Raw genomic sequence first — 24077 nt, forward strand, 5'->3', positions numbered from 1 at the left:
AGGTTTCTGAGATATGATCCGTTTTCTCCAAACACACGATGCATTTATCGTGGTGGTCGGCCCTGGGTATGCTTTTCCCACAGACCGAACAGGAGGAAAACGCCTGAAAGCAAACACGCAAGCATGTAGCTAACAGCGGACCAGCAGCTAAGATACACGTAGAAAACATTGAAATACGTGAAGGCTACCACGGGAAGCAATAGTGGGTTCAATACGCAATATTACAACCACGTGGCACGCTAAACTTCCCGCCTTGGCAGAGCAACATGTGCGTAAACCACGGGAAAGTGAGCGTAAAATAATTAATACAAAGTCACAATTATGAAACAACCGACCGCGAAGCTTTACTGTTCCGTTCAAGGACAAAATAAAGACCATACATACAGGTGGTGTTGTCTCAGACATAGCTCTTTTGAGTTCTCTTGGAGAGTACAGCGCTGCTCTACACATTAACACGTCTATACACGTGAGTGACAGCAGAAGGAATGATGATACGGGCCTAGGTGATTACCCAGTTGGTGCGCATGTGCAACGGGAGGTAACTCCACGAGGTGGGGGCCGTATAATAAATAAAAAAGTTTATTTATTGTACAATCTTTTTATTCAAAAAACATTGATACAACTGTCACAGGACATTTTCAGCGTGGAAAATGCATAATATGTACCCCAAGGACGATCTCTATGAAGGAGAATTGGTTGCGTTCACTGTCAATTTGTATGGGTATAGGACGCAGAGATTTGTGTCCCGTAAATCCCTGCACTTATTAATACCAGTTGGTGTTTTCTGCATACTTCTGGTTTTCACCTAAGATTTTCATGATTTTCATCATGACAGATCTGCATCAACAAACCAAACGATGCTCACAAGGAGTTGAAGAGATGTGGTATTACAACTTGCTACATCTCACCTCATACAGCTGAAGGCGGACGTCAGCCTGTTGGGTGCAGCATCGTCTCAAGTTGCCCAGGATCTCCAGGCACAGAGCCTCGTTACTTGCAGCATTGTACGGCTTATGGACGTCTACCTGGATCTGACAGAGGTGAAATGAATGAATCTCTGTGTGTTGTATTCATCAGTCAGATGTTACGGGTTGATTCCAAAGTTGAAACTAAGGAGCTAACTAATCAGTCTATAGAAGAACTAGGTGTAAAACCAGCAGACAACAAAAGAGCTGTAATTAACAATTGTATTCTATTTAACTAAATTCACAATTCAACACAAAGGTATCATTATGGCAATACACAAGTCAAAATAAAAATACCACTGAGTCACTGACTTAACTGGTACAATGTATAACATGTGAAACATTGCTGCACTAGGGGTATAGCTGGGGCTAGGGCTGGGTCTGGGGCTGGGGCTGAAACATTGCTGTACTGGGGCTAGGGCTGAAACATTGCTGCATTGGGGATAGGTCTGGGCCTGGGGCTGAAACATTGCTGCACTGGGGCTGGGTGATTTTCACGGTGTTGAAACATTGCTAATCACTGGGGCTAGGGCTGGGTGCTATGAAATCATTGCTGCACTGGGCTGGTGTTGAAACATTGCTGCACTGGGGACTAAGGCTGGGGCTGAAACATTGCTGCACTGGGGCTGGGCGCTGACTCATTGCTGCACTGGGGCTGGGGCTGAAACATTGCTGCACTGGGGATAGGGTTGGGGCTTGGGCTTAATACATTGCTGTACTGGGGCTAGGGCTGAAACATTGCTGCACTGGGGCTGGTGCTGAAACATTGCTGCACTGGGGCTGGGGCTGAAACGTTGCTGCACTGGGGCTAAGGCTGGGGCTGAAACATTGCTGCACTGGGGCTGGGGCTGAAACATTGCTGCACTGGGGCTGGGGCTGAAACATTGCTGCACTGGGGATAGGGCTGGGGCTGGGGCTAAAACATTGCTGCACTGGGGCTGGTGCTGAAACATTGCTGCACTGGGGCTGGTGCTGAAACATTGCTGCACTGGGGCTGGGGCTGAAACATTGCTGCACTGGGGATAGGGCTGGGGCTGGGGCTGAAACATTGCTGCACTGGGGCTGGGGCTGGGGCTGAAACATTGCTGCACTGGGGCTGGTGCTGAAACATTGCTGCACTGGGGCTGGGGCTGGGGCTGGGTGTGATGCTGCACTGGGGCTGGGGTTGGGTGTGTTGATGTTGATGTTGATGATGGGGTTGGGGTTAGTGGTTATTTTGGCTGGAGATCACAGGATCCACGGAAAGAGGATATTTTTACCTGGCTAAATGAGCAGAAGCAGAATCAAATGAATCTCAACCTGACTTTCTACGTAGAATGTTAGTTCCATCAACAGACAAAAGGAAATGGATTTATTACCTGGCTGAGTGAGAAAGTCTGACTGGACTGACTGGACACCAGGCCTCCCAGGACCTTGAAGTGCTTCAATATCATCAGGAAGCCCATCACACCAATCTTCCGGGAATCCAACTGCCTGAGAACATGAACACTGCATTGTTTCACAGGGTTTTACATAGCTTAGAAATGTATGCCAAGTACATACAAAAGCTACCTGTGAAGATCTGCATGTCGAGCCTATCTTAGTACCACCACAGCTTGGAAAACACAAATTGGCCGATCAATTCTTCTACTCACATACCAAACCCCCACCCGTTCATCCCACACTCCTCTCGCTTACTCGCTCCACCCGTGAAGATCAGCGTTAGAACTGATCTTCAGTAACCCATGCTTGTCATAAGAAACAACTAACGGGATCAGATGGTCAGGCTTGCTGACTTGGTTCACACATGTCATCAGGGCTCCAGATAATTTTTCAACATCCTTATTTTTTCAATATATACTCAGCAGCAAAAATAACGTCAGTACGAATTCAAAATTAGATAGGCACTGTAATCATTACAGAAATGTACATAATAAGCGGATCAAAAACATTTTTTGTGTACAATATCTTGACACATCAGTGAAAGAATCAGCAAAATTGCAAAAAGAAATTACATGAACGTTTGCAGTCCATTCAGACTCTTGACTTCAGTATCTAGTGTGACCACCACAAGCGGCAATAACTGCAGCACAGCGTCAATGCAAGGAGTGCACCAATCGATTGATGAAGGCCATTGGCACATGGAACCACACCCTGAGAAAGGCCTGGCGCAATACATCGTCTGAGTTCGGCCTTGGTATGACATTATTCAGTCTCCTCTGAATTTCATCCCAAAGATGTTCAACTGGGTTTAAATCAGGACTAAGGGCTGACCACTGCATAATGTTGACACCGTTCTGCTGTAGGAAGTCCCGTGTAGCTCTGGCAGTATGGGCCCGAGCATTATCATGCTGGAAAATGTTGTTCCGGTAACGTGCGAAATGTGGTATGACGTGGGGTCTGAGAGCTTGGTTGATGTAGCGCACCGCTGTGATGCCGCCTCCTCTCCCTGGACCAAGGTTCTGGAACACCACAGGACCCACTCACTGGTTCAGGCCTATTCCACCCCATACCATGATGCCTGCACCTCCCCATGAGTCTCTTTCCATAACACATTGGTCTGAGTAACGCTGGCCACGTCGTTGCCATATTCTTGTTCTGCCATCTGCAGTTGATACGCAGTACCGACTCATCTGTGAACAGAACACTTCTCCATTGCCTGTATCGCCAGTTTTGGTGTTGTAGGGCAAACTGTAGATGTTCACACCGATGACGAGGGGTGAGGATAGGTCCACGGTAACGTCTATGGCAATGGAGGTTCCCGCTGTTTAGATGTCAGTGTACTGTATCAGTACTGATTGGTCTTCTGTGTGTTCCCACTGTCTGGCGTGTTGTTTCGGATGCCTGCATGAAGGGACTCTGTACATTCTGTCGCACAACATGGCGGTCTTGTCGTCTTGTGGTCACCCTGGGTCTGCCAGTTTTTGGGCGATCATTTGTGGTGTTGGTGGCCCAGAAACGTTGCTGCAGCCTGTAGATGGTCCGAACATTGACCTGGAAGTGATTGGCAATGGTTTGTGCAGTGTGGCCAGCTTCAAGTCTTCCAAGCGCCTGGTTCCTCTGAGCTGTCGTGAGAAGGGGCATCCTGCTGACGTTGTAATGTGAATATTTCAACCAGGTTTGGGGGGGCATTTTATAGGGCTGGTCCTTGTGAACAGCACGTGCAGCATGAGTTGCATGAAAAATATGGAGAACACCAGACCATCTCCAAGATCAGGTTGCGTTTTTGAGACCATTTCCTGGGTTCAATTCTGAGTTTGGGAAGGAATGTCTTTGCTCAGGTAAAGTTGGAGATGTTGTCAAAAAATACAATCAAAATATTAAATGAGTTTACAGTTATCCGTTTCTGCGAAGGAAAATTCCAAACTGATGTTTCTTTTGCTGCTTAGTATAGGAGTACTTGAAAATCTTAAAGAGTACATTTAGAGTACTGAATGGAATTTAATGGAGTATCAGTAATCTTGAGTTTCGTTTCATATATGCACCACAACATTGCTAGTCTTGTGTAAACAGGCCAATAAACAATACTTTTTCAGATAAATACGTCTGTAAATGATTCTAAGACCGTACTCCATTGCTGTGGTGCGTATCTGCTACGTTTTCTAAATTATTTCCTATCGTATCGTGCATATTTTATATCCGTACATACGCTGATACGGACTTTATGTGGAGCCCTGTGTCATTATCTTGCTTAGAGCCCTGTGTCATCAATATCCCAATTGCTTAGATCAATGCTAATGATGTTGATCACTGGATTGTCTGGTCCAGACTCTAATTATATACAGACAGCCACCATATAGATTTAATATTGCTGAGTGCAGTGTTAAACAACAAACCAACAAACAAAACACCAGCAATAGCAACTGGATTGTTTACTTATCATTATTTATTTACTGCAGCAGTATAGCTAGATATTCACAGGTTTCCCAGCTAGGAACATGGTAAGAGCTCCTCCCGTTCCCCCATCCCAAATGCTATTTATAAATATATATTAAAATTATTAACAAAACCTAACACAAAAATTACTAGAGAACTCACAAAAATAACACAAAGCCCCAAAATTAATTACAATATATAGGGTTGAACCACTTAGCGTTACCTCTGTTAATCTGCGGAAGAAAGAATATGGAGGAACGGAAGGAACTCTTTCCAGGAACATAATCAGTCTCAATTTCATGTTACAAAAAATAAGCACTACAATTTTTTCCATTATTTTCTAGTTCCTACACTATTCCTTCCTTACTGATCTCACAGTCCCTGTCTACTCACTTTGAAAACATGGCCTTGCGTAGTACGCGTAGTACGAGTATGAGTGAGTCTTTGAGAGACATGCTGAGTTTGAGTAGGGGCTGTATGGCCTTCAGAAGACCCTCGGCCGATGACGGCGGCAGGAATGACAGGTAGTCGAATGCTTCTCTCACCTTGGGGACAGACTCCAGAAGAAGCTGAGGAGCAGACTTGACTGTGTCTGCTAGCAGCTCTGCGGATGTCACAGGTCATTTTAGTGACAACACCCAGATTGTAAGGGTGAAATGATACAGCATGTTACAGCATGATACAAGTTCACAGTATGATGTGCATACTTACATCAAGTGAGTCTGAAATATCTTCACTATGAATATTTCGGAGCAGGTTCAAAATGAAAAGCATGCTGAAGAAACATCTTCATAGCAGGGTTTTTAATAGTGAACTTAAAACACTAATTAACACATATTTTTCAATATTTGACTGACAAAAAAGCTGGATGGTCATTGAAAAAGCAACAATATAAGTTAGAAAGTGTACCTCTTGTTTAAATTACTGTGATGTTTATTGTCAAAGTAATGTCATGTTTGTTGTTATCCTACCCAAGTAATGAGACACTGGTGATGTGGCCTTGGTGGTTACTCGGTTGAAGATCTGGTCCAGAATCTCGTGTCTCACAACTTCATGAGCCTGTAGGAGAACAAAGGCATCATAACTATATGATCCATGATGTCACAGTCATGATGTCACACACTGTCTCTGTCCAATCAATATTATACCTTTCATAATGGTCGTGATGTTAATACATTGTGGCACTTTGAATATGTACATGGTGATATTATACTGAAATGATCTTTTCAAAACTGTCAGCTGTTTTGTATCTGCTTAGTTAAACATGAAACTTAGCAAAGTTTTCTAGACACTTGCCTGATAATGTAGCAAGTGTTACTAGTGGATCCACAGAAAATGTATCCACACATAACAAAGACAGATCACATAACAATGTAAAATAAGATGAGGTGAGGTGAGGTGAAATTGGGTTTAACATCGTTCTTGGGAATATCTCGCTCATATGGCGACGTGCATGCGTGTGTATGTATATGTGCAGCTGCTTGTACTAGCTCAGACTTAAGCTGGTTTTATAGTGCTAGCCCACTGAGATACCATGCCGCAGTGAAGCATGAATACCCCACTCAGACACATTATACTGACTCCCGAGCCGACCAGTCCTTGATGTACCCATTAATGCCGAGCGCCAGGCAGGGACAAACAAGTACCATATTTTAACGTCTTCTGGTATGACGCGGTCGGGAAACAAATAATGTTGTGAAGTAAGTGACTGATATAATGTATCCGCTGTGTTATGAGTGAGGGAGGACTGTGCAATTTCTAGAACTAATTCCTCCGCCATGCACTCTGTAATTTGACTGGCCTGTTGCAAAGATCACACCACTACACCACACCACGGAGGCGGTCGTAAAATAAAATGAATTGTGGCAGTCTATACATATGTACAAATATGAAAAGTAAGTATCAGTGGGTAAGAGTTTCGACCGTAATCCCCGCTTGAAATATATTCTATTTATTAGGATTTCCGAGAGTTTAGGGTTAGGGTTAATTTTTTTTATGTAAAAACCCCTCTATTCTTAGGCATAGAATGCTAAAAAAACCAGGGGGTTACGGGCGGAAATCTTTCTTATCAGTGTAAATGGTTAAAAGTCTTACTGAGGTAAAACCTGTTCATGTGCCAACCAGATTTGTTCCTCAGGATAATAGCTAGCACAAATAAACCATCATATGAAATAGCACAACGTGCTTAATTCTCTCAATGCCAATGTGGCATATTCAGTTCATAACCTGCAGACATGGCTTGTCCTTTCAGTGCTCTACTGACCTGGGTACTGAGTACTTGTGTTAAACCAAGCTGGAGAAAGTAAAAACCCAAGCTACAATTATATAACCCCCTTTGTTGTTTGACTACCACAGCTGGATCATGGACAATGGAAAGTGGTCAGTGATAAGCAGTAGTGGTGGTCCATTAATTGAAATAATCGAAGATTGGTCGCAGTGCCTAAACGACCAAGCAATCGATTGTGTTTTCTCATGATCGAACACAACCAATCTTGGAACACTTGTTTGCATCAACAATATTTTACACAAGGTTGGTTTTGTCTGTGTCATTAAATTTACATTTCATAAGCACTACAAGCTCGTTCCAAGTCATGATTGAATTTATCTTAAAGAATCCAGGAAATCTGTGTTCCTAACATACTAATCATCCTTTAAATATGCGAAATTTGCCAATGGATTTTGTGCAATTTGCAAAAGACCCAAATTACTACATGTTTTTTCTTTATTTTTTGTGTGTGCATTAACAAAGATAACAGGAACATTTGATAAATGACGCAAACCAATTATTTTCGATGATTGATCGGTTGTAATGAACCAATCATCAATTATGAGATTTTAACCAATTCCCAACACTAGTAAGCAGAGTATCTGAGTTAGAGTGAATAGGTATTTTAGGAAATATAAATGTATTTGAGAATCACTTCAGATTTATAAATATATACTCAGAGAAACAAATAAAGGATCACAGGAAAATTCAAGCGTTCCTTTAATATCTTCTAGTTTTCATCACCTTTGATTAGCGCTGTGGTGATGAAAACTGGAAAATAATAAAGGAATGCTTGCATATTCCTGTGATCCTTTATTTATTTCTCTCAATATATATACAGATTTATAGATACATATATAAGAAATTCTCAAAACACAAGTACAAACCACCACTCCTATGGACCTTGAGCTTACAAGGTTTACTACTGACTGACTGACTGAGTTTTGTTTTACGCTGCTTTTAGCAATATTCCAGCAACATCACGGCGGGGGACACCAGAAATGGGCTTCACACAATGTACCCATGTGGGGATTTGAACCCGGGTCTTCGGCGTGACGAGCCAATGCTTTAACCACTAGGCTACCCCACCGCCCCTACGAGGTTTACTGGGTTGATAATACTGATAATAATGATAATAGTAATGAATTGAGTTCTGTTTTTGCAATAGACATTTTGCATAATTCACTTGACACATGCTCAAAGTAAGAATAATGTTACACCACTACTGCATAAAGTAAAAACAGCCGTATAAACACACAGAACAATCATGTGACACGTCATAGCAATTATCTCCCTTGCCAATATATACAAAGAAGAGTAACTTTGTAACTTTTTGCAACTGGGCGTTGGCCGGCCATGTGTTTACCTTGAATGTGTTGATGAGGAGCCTTGCACCAAGTCGACAGCTTTGCCTGGAGGGGGTCAGTTGTGTGGTGGGGCTGGTGGTCTCAATCCTCCCAAACCGCAGCCTTTGGTCCGAAACTGTCCATCAAAGTGAAGCCAAGTTGCACGAGGCTCTGTATCACGTGATCCCAGCCATACACACTGGGGAAGGCAAAGGAGGACACTGACTCAACAGAGTTCAGGGATGCATTGACAAAAAAACCCAAAAACTTACAGCTTACGTTGCACCAGGATCTACACAAGGTGTGAGTTAAGGACATGATGTATATTACAGGAACAGTTTTGTGTGTTTGTTGTTTAATGCCTCACTTACCGGTAGCAATAAATACAGCTATAAATAGCTGTAACTAATAGAGTCTGGACCAGACAACCCAGTGATTGACATCATGAGCATCGATCTACACAATTGGGATACGATGAATCAACCAAGTCAGCGAGCCTGACCACCCGATCCTCTAGCCACCTCTTACAACAAGCATGGGTTGCTGAAGACAGTTCTAACCCAAACCTTCACAAGTCATATGAAAAGTGTATATATAATAAGATAATGAATTATGATAACCGAAGGTAGTTATGAAGTTCTCCACTTTTCAATATTTATTTAAATATTTGGGAAATCCTCACACAACTCAATTCAGATGTTGCCCGATTGTATCACTTAAGATACTGATTGGCTGTAATAAGCACAAGTCGCTTTGGAAATCGATGGGGCAGTAGTGAAAGTTAGTTCAAACATTGATGGAGCTAAAACTGTTATGTTAATAGTTACTTCCCCTTCTGCTCTTCTTTGATATACACAACAAAAGACGAAACCACGGGCAAAGTTTGAATGTTGAGGAGTAACTTCCATTGATTTATGTGGAAAAATATAAAATAAGATTAAGCTTTTGCTGTAATGTTGCTGACTGTGGCGTAAAACATTCCCTCACTTACTGTTTGATACATAACTAGATGAGTGAGTGAGTTTAGTTTTACACTGCACTCAGCAATATTCCAGCTATATGGCGGTTGTCTGTAAATAATCAAGTCTGGACCAGACAATCCAGTGATCAACAGCATGAGCATTGATCTGTGCAATTGGGAACCGATGACACGTGTCAACCAAATCAGCGAGCCTGACAACCCGATCCCGCTAGTCGCCTTTTATGACAAGCATGGGTTACTGAAGATCAATATTCTAACCCGGACCTTCACGGGTCCTACTTAACTAGAAATTCCACTAAAGACATGTCAAAGTTCTATTAGGATCTGTCAGCCTGTAGTTCACAGCCAGAGGCCCAGATAAGCTGCGTATCCGGGTAAAATATGTATAGAAAATTTCCAATTACGCATTGAAAAATAATTGTTGCATACCAATTACGCATTTAAATGTTAGATACGCAAAAAGTTTAAAACAAATGCGTAAGGAATATATTTATAAAAATCGCTTGCGTAATGAAAAAGACATCGACTGCTATCAAGTTGTACTGTCAGTATAGGATGAGTGATTTTTTATGAAATCATTTCCATTATATTCAAGTTGGTTTTGATTAGGTATGACATAAGGCAGAACATACCTGCTTAGTAAACTTACTCAATGACATAATACTTAGGTGAGTAAAATTATTGAAATACGCACATATTTGAAAGCAGTGGGTAACGGAAAATGAAATACCCACTCAACATTCATAATACCCACTCCAGGAAAATACAGTGGGTACAGTACCCACATGAGCTAAATCTTATCTGGAGCTCTGCACAGCTCTTGACAATATCTCAGGTGTTTGATCCTGTCAAAACAACTTGGAACCAGATAAAGTAGTGATTGATCAAGAGCAGCATCAAATCATATGAGCCACACCTGAACCTTCCAGTCGCATCATGTGACGCGTATAGGTTGCTGAGGATCTATGCTTAATGGTTATCCGGGCTGGTGGGGTAGCCTAGTGGTTAAAGCGTTCATTCTTCACGCTGAAGGCCGTGTTCAATTCCCCACATGGGTACAGTGTGTGAAGCCCATTTCTGGTGTCCCCAGCTGTGATATTGCTGGAATATTCCTAAAAGCGGCGTAAAACCATACTCACTCACTACTAGGAATCCACACCGCCAATTACTCAACGACAAGGCCTTCCATTTGCAATTTGACTTTTCAGCTCCGAACACAAGGAATCTCACTGGTTGCTGAGAGCCTATGCTACCTAGCAATCCTCATCTAACTACTACTGAGATAGTGACAGGGCCAATAATTCACAGCTCCCAACACAAGGAATCTCACTGGTTGCTGAGACTATGCTGAGACTATGCTAACTAGCAATCCTCATCTAACTACTACGGAGATAGTGACATGGCCAATAACTCACAGCTCCCAACACAAGGAATCTCACCTGTTACTGACAGTCTCCAGCACCATGCTCCCAACACAAGGAATCTCACCTGTTACTGACAGTCTCCAGCACCATGCTCCCAACACAAGGAATCTCACCTGTTACTGACAGTCTCCAGCACCATGCTCTCACAGCTCCCAACACAAGGAATCTCACCTGTTACTGACAGTCTCCAGCACCATGCTCTCACAGCTCCCAACACAAGGAATCTCACCTGTTACTGACAGTCTCCAGCACCATGCTCTCCCAGCTCCCAACACAAGGAATCTCACCTGTTACTGACAGTCTCCAGCACCATGCTCTCACAGCTCCCAACACAAGGAATCTCACCTGTTACTGACAGTCTCCAGCACCATGCTCTCCCAGCTCCCAACACAAGGAATCTCACCTGTTACTGACAGTCTCCAGCACCATGCTCTCAATGTTCAGTTTCTCGTGTGTGATTTCCCTCACTAGATAGGACTGCTGCTGTCTGTCTGTGTCTTTAAAACATCTCAGTATTGTATTCTTTAAAAAATCAAATATCTGAAAACAAAATCAAGAGGTGATGTAGGGCGAGCGTTGTATTTTAACAAGAGCATTTGACCAAATTTTTTAGAAAGTCAAATTGAAGGCTTTTTATAAAGGGAAATAACACTCCAACTTTGAGGGAATAAATATATGGATCGGCTTTTTCTTCATGGATTCTCTATTGGCTTCTTATGGAATATAGGGCGGTGGGGTAGCCTAATTGTTTAAGCGTTGGCTTGTTACGCCGAAGACCCGGGTTCGAATCCCCACATGGGCACAATGTGTGAAGCCCATTTCTGATGTCCCCCGCCGTGATGTTGCTGGAATATTGCTAAAAGCGGCGTAAAACCAAACTCAGTCAGTCTTATAGTTTCAAATGGTTGGTATTTTGCTCTATTCTTGCTGTTATTGCTATATTGCGAATATGAACAGAAATTCATTGCTGCAAATATACTACATACGTCTGTGTTTTATACTGAACTACAAAATTATACATAAAATTTACACACATAAAGGAAAGAAAGATTTCCGTAAGCTTCATCCAATCAAATACGAGTATTCCAGGGGATTCCCCTTGTCAGTGAGGTCCACTCTGACTCATCCAAAGCCCACTTTGATGGCTTCCTGACCCTAATTGGCTCCTAGTGGTTATGGTAGAAAATAAATTGGTGCTGGCTTGACCACTAAGAGTTGGGGTGATGGCTCCCTTTAAGGCAGGGTCACCAAATTTAATGCCCACGCAAACATGGTGGAAAGTTATAACCTTACCTCAATGTTCCTAGCAGAGCAAACTGGCAAACATACCGTACAGGTATCCACACAAAGATTTAATACTAGGATCAGGGTTTCACGTCCAGTACACACAAATCCAGAGAATGGATGCAGAAAACAATTCACAGCATCCAGAGGGACACACAATATTGTTCACTGTACCCACAAAACATCTATGACTTTGCTGCGTATTTGGTTGTTTCTTTCAGAGCAGTTACATGCATCAATTCATCAATTCATCAATCAGTTCACATGATCAATGATTTATTCCATGATCAAAAGAAATGATCAAACATACAGTTCTCTACACTGTTACTTCACAGGACCCTCACATTGCCTGCAAGCACCCATAAAAGTGTTTCTGAGTCGAGGTAAAACCGTGTTGGGAGTGAGTGAGTGAGTTTAGTTTTACGCCACACTCAGCAATATTCCAGCTATATGGTGGCGCTCTGTAAATAATCAAGTCTGGACCAGACAATCCAGTGATCAACATCATGAGCATCGATCTATGCAATTTGGAACCGATGACATGTGTCCACCAAGTAGGCGAGCCTGACCACCCAGTCCCGTTAGTCACTTCTTATGACAAGCATGGGTTACTGAAAGTCAATTCTAACCGGGTCGGTGGGGTAGCCTAATGTTTAAAGCGTTGGCTCGTCACGCCGAAGACCCGGGTTCGAATCCCCACATGGGCACAATGTGTGAAGCCCATTTCTGGTGTCCCCCGCCGTGATGTTGCTGGAATATTGCTAAAAGCGGCGTAAAACCAAACTCAGTCAGTCAGTCAGTCAATTCTAACCCGGATCTTCACGGGTCACCCTGATAGGATGATTCCTAACTCTTCTTATATCGCCTGCAGCACATTACCTGATCTTGGAATCTGTGCAGTTGAGCTGTGGACAAGGCAAGGGCAAGGTTGAAAGGGGCAAGGGCTCTTGTTGGACATGACAGCTGACTGGCCTGTAGAACAGTTGACTATGTACATATATTCACTCAATGAACAACAGTTTCTTATCAGTTTATGAAAGTCATCAATTTTTACCCATAGGAAAGTTTCTATATTACTTTTAATGATCACACGAATAAAGCACAAAGTTGATTCCATAAATACATTAATGAAGACATACATATGATTCATTAATTGAAATATACCCATTTTTCATTAATGAAGACATACATATATGTATATTAAACAAGAAGACAAGGTCATCAATATCCCCTGCCACAGTGTTCTGTTCCTATTTGGTTCCTGTTTTTCAACTCCACCATGACATTCACGTCCTGAAAACACATACCACATTTGGTTTCCCTATCTACAACAGTTACTGAGAAAATCTGTTCCTATTGAGGATAATGTGCACTAAGACTAGAAACGCATGACAAGGGCCATAACTCTGTAACAAATTGTAACACAGTTTCCATTTTTGAACTCGATCAAGGCATTCATGTCCTGAAAACACATACCAAATTTGGTTGCCCTGTCTTTAACATCTTTTGTTAAAGAAAATCAGTCCCCATCATCTCGGATGGACGGACAGAGCTCAAACCTATATCCCCTACCACTTCGTGGCAGGGGATAATAAATTCATACACCCAATTCATTTATCCAGAAATGGGTATATTTCATAAATCTATAAACATAAATCATTAATCTAGATGTACGTGATTCATTCCTCCATCCATGATCTACACAATTTGTTAATGAATATATACACATGGTTCATTTATCCATATAGACACATGATACATATAATTAGTTTATCCAGATGTAAACATGGTTAAATACTCCAGAATGATTGATCCAGACATGTTACACCAAGTTCAAATGGCAAGCTACCATTCACATGAACTGGCTCCCCAGCCAACACATGCATTAGACTTCAAGCAAATAAACATTAATGTAGAAATGTGTTAGTCCAAACCTTCAGATATTTGACAAACTCTCTTCCCAGCTCCTGATCTTGTTTGATGGCAACGACAATATGGAGGATACTGGTACCCTCGGTGTGTCTTAGCGTCTCCACACCGTTGTACTCACACATCAGATCCTCGCTGGGCGAACACAAGGAAATAGTTTGTATTAGACACTGCAGAAGTCATTATTCTCAGACTTTGAGACTTTCAGGATCTCATTCAAAGTGAAACTATCCCTGCTCTGCATTTGCAACTTTCACTTCTGTTTGTCAGTTTTTGCCTTAATAACTTGTATATTATTCCGTTGCATTTGATTGGCCAACTAAATAGTTATTTGGGGGTTTGATTCCATAAAATTGAAATGGCCACACCCATGAGAAAACTACTGTTTCACAATTGACTGATAAAGAGAGTGGAATTATTGCCCTAAATGTGAGTGAGTTGGGTTTTAAGCCGCTTTTAGCAAGAGATTGAATGAGTGAATGAGTGAGTGAGTGAGTGAGTGAGTTGGGTTTTACACCGGTTTTAGCAATATTCCAGCAATATCACGGCGGGGGACACCAGAAATGGGCTTCACACTCTGTGCTCATGTGGGGAATTGAACCCGGGTCTTCTACACCACACGCCCTGCTCTAAATATGGTTGTGGTTGTATCATCATCAGGTTTGTGTTAACGACTAGATAAGCAGTCAGTGAAGTTATTATCCATGACTCAGTATATCTATGCTCTTTAGGGGTAATAAATGTGAAACCTGCACAATGTGTAAATGTGTGCGCACAGTGTTACATTCATGCATCCATATATCAATGTATCATGGGAAATACTGAACATGTAATGCTTCTGTTACAGTCTTTTAACTTACTTGAAATAAGTCCTTACATCTAAATATTCAGTTGATAATAAAGGCTCTCAAATTCATAAATAACAGATCGTAATCATTTTTATTCTTGTCATAAAACGATTTCACAATGACACTAATAAAGTAGCACTGGTTTGACAACTACACATATTTTAGCAACTTTAAGATGATACTTAACTAGGGTGAAGTATTAAACATAAATTTCCAAAACAGTGTATCAAAGTATGGGATCATTTATCCACTTGCATAAAGGGATCTTAGTGCTATGACAGTCACAAACCAATGTTAACTCTGAGAATTACGATCAGTACAGTGCTAAGGTTGCTTTGTTCAAGTGGACCCAGATCTTAAGGAGATTGTTTATCTGATATTGACAACTTGAGCAATGTCCGGTCAGATTCCCATTTACCTTTCCTGGTTTCCGCGACTCCGTTGAAGGTTGTCCTGGTCTATGAAGAAGTCAGTGATCCCTTCCAGAACCAACCTCTTATGACCCTATAGGGAGCAGAGACCAGGTGATGATCAGTTATCCCAACAAACTCTTAACATTAATGTTTGCTTATTTACTTACATTTTATCCAAGGCTCATAACTTAATACACAATAATTTGTTTCGGTTTGTAGCAAAATGATGGTTGGTTCGTGTTTAACGTCACACTCAGCAATATTCCAGCTATATGGCAGCGGTCTGTAAATAATCGAGTCTGGACCAAACAATCCAGTGATCAGTATCATGAGCATCGACCAACACAATTCGGATACAGATGACATATGTCAACCATGTCGGCGAGCCTGACCATCCGATCCTGTTAGTGACCTCTTACGACAAGCATGGGTTGCTGAAGACCAATTCTAACCAATTATTCACAGGTCGGTAGCAAAATGAACTGTTACCAATCACTCAAAATTAACAGCCATCTCTGCTGTTTCAGATACCTGTGATATTCAATCAGGTTCTAACCAGTGCTTGCACTGCCTACCTTTGCAGCCAGCAACAACAGCTGATAGACCAGTGCAGGTAGATCCTGGAGGTCAAGGTCACGCATCCCACGTAGGACCTTCTCAACAACAAACTTGAGTTCCTCCTGTGTGAGGGGGACGTCCCGGAACATGGCAGCAAGGTGAAGGACACTCTGTGGGTTCCATCTGCAAAACACAAGGATAAATATTGTCTTGTGAGAGTATGTCTACTTGTGTGTCGCAGTAGTGATCAGTGCCCACTTGCACAAAGTAGTCTCAGCATTAAGACAGTCGTAAGTCCCATACTTTAACATAGACATGATAGACTTATGATAGTCGCTGCACTAAGACAACTTTGTGTAAATGGGCCTGGCAATTGATCCTAATTGGTTTTAAGAACCTATAAATATTCTACTTAATTAAGAAATTTTCCAAAATCTAGTTAAATTCTTATGTTCTAATTAAATATCCTTAGGGGAGTCAATGTCAAAACAACAAACAGTGGTCCTCAGCAACCTTTTGCTATCGTAAGTAACAAAAAGATACTTTTTTCAGTTTTTCATGAGTTGCCATGAGAAACTGAACGCTTTATTTTTTTCAGATTGATGTTTATGAATGCGGTGACAAGACCCGCTCGTACTTGTGTAATTGTTATGGCGCGAATGGCACAAGGGCCTTGCCTGGAATGAACATGCAATGAGGTCTTACAGCACTGGGTGCCCCAGGATCTTAAACAGTCCTACTTCCACCTACTTGCAGGAGCAGACAGTGTTGAGGACATGACTCTTGTACTCTGATCCCTTCATGGAGCTCTCCCCGTACACCACTGCATCCTGGACCAACAACACTGACAGCAACTTAGGGAACAGCTCCAGTGCTCTGAAACAGAATGTCACAGAATCACATCCACAGATCTGGTCATTGTGAATGTTTTTATGCACAAAAGTATTTGAAGAAAAAAAAAAATTCAGTCAATGTTAGAGAGAGGGAGAGAGGAGGGAGAGAGGGGGTAGAGGGAGAGAGAGAGGGAGAGAGAGAGAGAGAGAGAGAGAGAGAGAGAGAGAGAGAGAGAGAGAGAGAGAGAGAGAGAGAGAGAGCAGGGCAGGCAGGGCAGGTAGGTAGGTAAGTTTTACTCTGTATATAGCAATATTCCAGCAATAGCACAGCAGGCGACACCAGAAATGGGGTATTCGCGTGACAAGTGAACATTTTAACCACAAAGCTACCCCACTGCCCCTAAGTTGCTAGTAGGTGTGTAGGGAGTCAGGATTTGTATCCCTAACATGTCCAACAATATACCCCAAATATTGAGTCCTTACTTTCCTCCCTGTAGCGTCCCCTCCTTGATGGACTCCACGAAACTGCTGGCCAGCTCCACCAACACTGTACCAGGGAGAGAGTCAGCCTGCGAATAGAAACACCGTGTTACAACAGTACCACATCTTGACACAACCCCTGGGCCCTGCGTATAGAAACACCGTGTTACAACAGTACCACATCTTGACACAACCCCTGGGCCACCATGTTAACACAGTATAGAAACACCCGTGTTACAACAGTACCACATCTTGACACAACCCCTGGGCCCTGCGTATAGAAACACCGTGTTACAACAGTACCACATCTTGACACAACCCCTGGGCCCTGCGTATAGAAACACTGTGTTACAACAGTACCACATCTTGACACAACCCCTGGGCCCTGCATATAGAAACACTGTGTTACAACAGTACCACATCTTGACACAACCGATGGGCCCTGCATATAGAAACACTGTGTTACAACCGTCCTACATCTTGACACAACCCCTGGGCCCTGCGTATAGAAACACTGTGTTACAACCGTCCTACATCTTGACACAACCCCTGGGCCCTGCGTATAGAAACACCGTGTTACAACCGTCCTACATCTTGACACAACCCCTGGGCCCTGTTCCTGTTCCAATCTTAGCACTAAGGTAGTTGTGGTACCAATACTTTCACATGTTTAACGATAGTTGTAGGGCTAAGATGGCTCTGTGGATCAGGACCCTGAACATTCAAAAGGTATTGTCATATTCTGATATCTGACATGATAGAATTGATAAACCAATTTATTATATAGGTAGTATTTTGCGTGTACCACGATTGGTCAAAAGACCGTCACATGATTGACTACAAAAGACGATATTGACTTGGGTTACTAAAAATAGACAAGGAATCCCGTACGAAGGGGCTTCCCGCGCTTTTCAGCCAATCAGATCACTTGGATAGATGGCACAGTGTGTGCATTAAAAGTTTATGTTAAAACCCGTTTCTCTTACATTATATAATAAAACAATTATAGACTCTTGTAGAGGTCGATATCGGTTTTTATTGACCTGAGAAAAACAATATCGACCTCGCTAGCTCGGTCGATATTGTTTTACTCAGGTCAATAAAAACCGATATCGACCTCTACAAGAGTCTATAATTGTATAATATTATTGAAAGAATTGTAAATTACATATACCGGGTTATACAAATCATGTCACTAAATTGTCAGTTTCCATGGCAGTAGATTTGTTTATTGATGGTCATGTTTGGTTTTTTTTCACATGCTACCAAATCAAAATTCTTCCATCAGGTCTATTCTCTCATACAAGTAAGAATTCTGTGTCTTCAAAGCTCTAAGAAATTATATCAAGCCATGTTGCTTTGTTTTATGCCTGTTCTTCAACATGTTTAATGCCACACAGAGAATTATCCAGCTGTACGACTATGGTCTTTGATAACAGGACCAGACAATCCAGTGATTGACATCATGAACATCGCTTCATGCAACTGGGATACGATGATATTTATCTTGCCTCACATTAGTGGTGGTCCGATTAATTGAAATAATCGAAGATTGGTCGCAGTGACTAAATGACCAAGCAATCGATCATGTTTTCTCATAATCGAACACAAACAATTCTGGAACACATGTTTTCATAAACAATATTTTTCGCAAGGTTGGTTTTGTCTGTTACATTTCATAAGCACTACAATCTCATTTTCAAGTCATGATTGAATTTATCTTAAAGACTCCAAGAAATTTATGTTCCTGACATACTAGTCATCCTTTAAAGATGTGAAATTTTGTCCAAGATATTTTTTATGGATTAAACTTCTTTTTAAATTTCTCTCTCAACGTTTCGAGACCATTCCAGGTCCCTTCATCAGGTGAACTGTCAGTTAGGACTATGACGTCGTCACTATGACGTCATTACTGAGTAAAAAGAAGTTTAATCCATAAAAAATATCTTGGACATCAATGTACAACTTCTAAATGCCACTGAAAGACATGTGAAATTTTGCCCAAAAACCAAAAAGAACTACATGGGTTTTTTTTATTTTTATGTGCATTAACAAATTTCATTAATGACGCTCACCAATTTTTTTCGATGATTGATCGGTTGTAATAAACCAATCATCAATTATGAGATTTTAACCAATTCCCAACACTACCTCACACATAAATGTCGTTTTCTGATTGGCTGAGGGCTCTTCTATTATTTTCAATGTACCCCACTTACAAGCGAGTAATATTTTCTATGTACCCTCCTGGGAACGCAGAACTCATTTGGTACTTAGTAGTAGTAATTCTTTATCTCGAATAACATTGAATCACATGTGATGTATGGAAATTACCGATGTTTTGCGAATGCAAATTGATGGAAGGGAGATAACTCTAAATTTTCTTTCTAGTCGTCTGTATACTCCATACTGTGATCAAATACCCGTGCTTCAAACAGTGTGTTAGGTAAGATAAATATGTTGTTCACTGGTCTTGAAGGGGACATGGGCTGATGTACCCTCGATGTTTGTTTATGTTCCCTGAGCCCTATAGATTTCAACTATGCACCAAAATACAAGGAATTAACCTGCATTTCCTTGGATTCTGCATGTAGGTAGCAGTACTTTGAAAAGATTGATGTTTATAGACAAAGGGAGTATTTAAGTAATACAAATAGCTTCAAACCCTCTTGATTCCAAACAAAAGACACCACTTAAGAAACAGCCATACCTCAAGCATCATGAGTCAACCAAATTTGATGCCATCTTGGTGTTGATTTCATTCTTGTGTAGAATCTTGACAAGATGCTTATACACCAGGAGGAGGCGGCTCCACTCCAGAAGTCTCCGTTGATGGAGACTTTCCTGCCACCAAACAGTCTCCATCACAACATGCAGAACAGATTACCAACAGTATCACTAGAGACTTCAAAATTCATGTTAGTCACAACTCATCCACATGTTATATTCATATCGACTGTTTTTACATCTCAGACCACCATCATGGAAAAACTGCTTACCAACTTCCATTTTGGGGAAGAGTGAGAGAGTTTAGTTTTACGCCGCACTCAGCAATATTCCAGCTATATGGCGGCGGTCTGTAAATAATCGAGTCTGGACCAGACAATCCAGTGATCAACAGCATGAGCACTGATCTGCGCAATTGGGAACCGATGACATGTGTCAACCAAGTCAGCGAGCCTGACCACCGATCCCGTTAATTAAGCCTCTCAGAGCTCCAGATAAGATTTAGCTCATGTGGGTGCTGTACCAACTGTACTTTTTTGGAGTGGATATTATGCATGTTGAGTGGGTATTTCATTTTCCATTACCCACTGCTTTCAAATATGTGGGTATTTCAGTGATTTTACTCACCTAAGTATATGTCTTTGAGTAAGTTTACTAAGCAGGTATGTACTGCCTATGTCATACCGAAGCAAAACCAACTTAAATATAATGGAAATGATTTCATAAAAAAAATCACTCATCCTATACTGACAGTACAACACTAGTCCTATACTAACAGTACAACTTGATACTAATCGATGTCTTTTTCATTATGCAAGTGATTTTTATAGATATATTCCATACGCATTTGTTTTAAACTTTGTGCATATCTAACATTTTTAATGCGTAATTGGTATGCAACAATTATTTTTCAATCGTGGTGGAAATTTTCTGTGTGTATTTTACCCAAATCGCCCAGCTTATCTGGGCCTCTGGCCTCTTACAACAAGCATGGGTTACTGAAGGTTCATTCTAACCCTGACCTTCACGGGTATTTTGGGGAAGAAATGGTGGCTGAGATCACTGACTTTGTGTGCTGATGAATTGGTGACTCACTCTGAGAGAGTATAATGAATGGCACTCAGTTCAAAAGTACAAGAATCTATATTTCTTTGAGAAAGTGTAATTAGGGCCTCTTCAAGGTTGAAACGAATTTAGGGCATTTAGAGGATAAAACGTCAAAATGTCAGGTTTTTACAAGCCTTTGTGAACCCTGCCTTCCCATCAATAAAACCTTTGTAGAACTATAACACACAGAGTAATAATCATGATCACTCGATTTGGGAGATTTTCAATCATACTAAATTCAGTGGAAACTTTCAGGAAGATTCTCCCATACTTGTCAATTCTTGGCCACTGTGTATACTCAGATAATACTCTGTAGGGTACTGACAAAGATGACTAATTTTCAGAATTAGTCACCAGACCTCACTAAAACTGCCAACTGCAGTTGTTGAAGCTAGTTGTGTACTCAAATTAGTGAGTTGAATCATAACTATCTGCATGCAAATCAAGGCAAATTGAAAATAATGCTTCAATTATGTTTATTTTCATAGCAGGAAGGTAGACTATATTCATTTTTTTTCAAAATCCGCTATTCTTATCAGACATTAAGACAAATAGGATGCATCTTATGATTAATAACTGTTATAGACATTTTTACCTTGGAAAACTGCTTGTAAAAAGGCCAGTGGATCTCCTCGTCCTTTGAGAATTAAGTTGTTCAGCATGTCTGTCAGCTGTGTATGCAAACATACAAGCGAGTACGGTAATTCCGCACGTCCGGTAATTCAGCGCAGCTGCAATAGCCTACTTCTGTATCTAAGGTAAAATCGTCTGCTACCACATTTATGCTTGAAATCGGGACATTTCCAGAAGGGACTGGCTTTTAATCACTCGTTTTCTTCAGACATTCGTTTTCTTCAGACTTCTAAACCTTTGGTTTATGCGCATCAGTTGCTGCGCAGAATTACCGGACAGCAAGCGATGTCGTCAAAATGCCAGTAAGGTCAACCATATGGCATAATGCAACGTTAGAATCTTATAGTCGTCAATAAAACTTACATTTCTAGGTAAATATGATGCATACCAGCATGTTTAGTCACATAAACCACAAAAAATAAGAGACGTTAGTTGCCGTGTTGCGATCGATGTACAAACCAGAAAAGTGCCACTTGACTTTATTTTGTTTGTTTGTTGTTTAACGCCACACTCAGCAATATTCCAGTTATATGTCAGCAGTCTGTACATAATCAAGTCTGGACCAGGCAATCCAGTGATCAAAATTTGTACGAAATCTAAATAAACATAACATCATGTTGAATAACTCTCAGATGGATTAATTATCATGGTATGATGAAAAATGAGTTGACACAGTACAGTGAGTGAGTTTAGTTTTATGCCGCTTTTAGTAATATTCCGGCAATATCATAGCGGGGGACACCAGAAATGGGCTTCACACATTGTACCCATGTGGGGAATTGAACATGGGTCTTCGGCGTGATGAGTGAATGCTTTAACCACTAGGCTACCCTACAGCCAGACACAGTACAGCAAAGGATGTTTCTCAGATACATTTGAATACAGATATAAAAAAAAAGGAATCACACCTTCATTCACAAGTAAGCACTTCTATTTATCATGTAATTTTAATTTAATTTAGACTTGTAGTTTAATATTTAATTGTAAACTTTAAAGAGTAAACCTTAATGTAAACATGATTTATGCCTTGCATGTGATTAGAAACAGTCAAACATGCAGTAGAAGTTTTCATACACTGTACTATGTATACTTATGTACATGTAAACATCTGTTGGGAAATAATGGGTAATGTAAAATGATTTATACCTTGAATGTTACCAGATATGTCAAACATACACAAGTTGTAATTCATATACAGTACAAAACAATACTATGTACCTATGCCTACATATGTATCTATAGCATCTGCAGACATATAATGAAAAATGTAATATTGACATAGGCCCTATGCCTACCAGATGTAGTCAACCCTGTAATAATTATTTATGTATTATGTAATTATGCCTGCTTATCTATTTGTAGCATCTGCAGAGAAAGAATGGTTAATGTAACACTGACTTAGGCCCTATGCCAAACCTGTAACTACTACCTATTTAAAAATCTTATGTATACCTTGTATATGTGAACATCTGTTCATAATTATAATGTCATATAAACATGTACTGGGAAATAAAAACATTAGAATAAACAAAAATCAATTTAATTGTAAATTAGTGATCCTTATACTTCAGAGCTTTAAGGCCTGTAGCACTTTAGTGGAGAAAACCCTGTTTTACATGTTTTATACCTGGGATGGTTGCAGGTCATCCAGTGCAGCTGACAGTTCATCCATCTTGCCTGCATCACTTAGTCCTACTATTTTTCTTCTCCATCATTTAGCATATACACAGGTCTTAAGTTAAAATCCTGAAATCTGAAAGCATGAGACACAAAATTGCTAGTGCTAAGTTCAAGAAGCAAAGAGCAATAATCATAAATATCCTCGATGGGAAAATTATTAGCGAATATTGATATGAAAAATGTGTGCTTGATAATATCTTACATGAACTTTTGTAACAGAGATTTCAACCAATTGCCAAAACTAATTGATAGTCAGCCCTTTAATTGCCCATGTATTGATTGAAAAATTGATTGAAACCAAAGACCACATGTTAAGTCATGTACTATGTATTTATTAATAGATCCAGGCATACATTTGTCAAGTCAGCTCAGAGACCATATAATAGATAATATATATTATATGGTCTCTGGTCCAGCTACAGTGCTTACCAGAATCTATATACAGTTGTTGCTTATGTTGGTTAACGCCACATTCAGCAATCTTCCAGCTATATGGCTGCTGTTTGAAAAAAGTCAAGTCTGGACCAGACAATCCATTGATCAACAGAATGAGCTTCGATGTACACAATTGGGATACGATGACATGTGTAAACCAAGTCAGCAAGCCTGACCACCCCGATCCCATTAGTAAAGCCTCTTACAATAAGCAAGGGTTACTGAAGACCTATTATAACCCAGATCTTCATGGGACTGTCGCTTATGAAAACATCTGAATAACATAAAGCATCTCTTTTGAAAAAGGGCGAT

The 24077-nt window shown here is 40.8% G+C and overlaps 1 protein-coding gene across 1 annotated transcript in view; it reads right to left on the reverse strand.

Annotated features, from left to right (window-relative positions):
- LOC124267281 (Fanconi anemia group I protein-like) overlaps window positions 1-17268 on the reverse strand; it is a 55264-nt gene extending 37996 nt beyond the window's left edge. Inside the window, 13 exon segments of the mRNA XM_046702192.1 lie at window positions 909-1031; window positions 2324-2438; window positions 5214-5424; window positions 5792-5879; window positions 8453-8546; window positions 8548-8631; window positions 11242-11378; window positions 13002-13094; window positions 14057-14186; window positions 15318-15403; window positions 15888-16053; window positions 16621-16746; window positions 17187-17268. Coding sequence (XP_046558148.1) covers window positions 909-1031; window positions 2324-2438; window positions 5214-5424; window positions 5792-5879; window positions 8453-8546; window positions 8548-8631; window positions 11242-11378; window positions 13002-13094; window positions 14057-14186; window positions 15318-15403; window positions 15888-16053; window positions 16621-16673 — 1380 coding nt within the window. The 5' untranslated portion in view covers window positions 16674-16746; window positions 17187-17268.
- Window positions 17269-24077: the final 6809 nt, after the last annotated feature.

The sequence above is a fragment of the Haliotis rubra genome, unplaced genomic scaffold, assembly GCF_003918875.1.
Source record: "Haliotis rubra isolate DU_JTF1 unplaced genomic scaffold, ASM391887v1 Scf130, whole genome shotgun sequence".
Classification (NCBI taxonomy): domain Eukaryota; kingdom Metazoa; phylum Mollusca; class Gastropoda; order Lepetellida; family Haliotidae; genus Haliotis; species Haliotis rubra.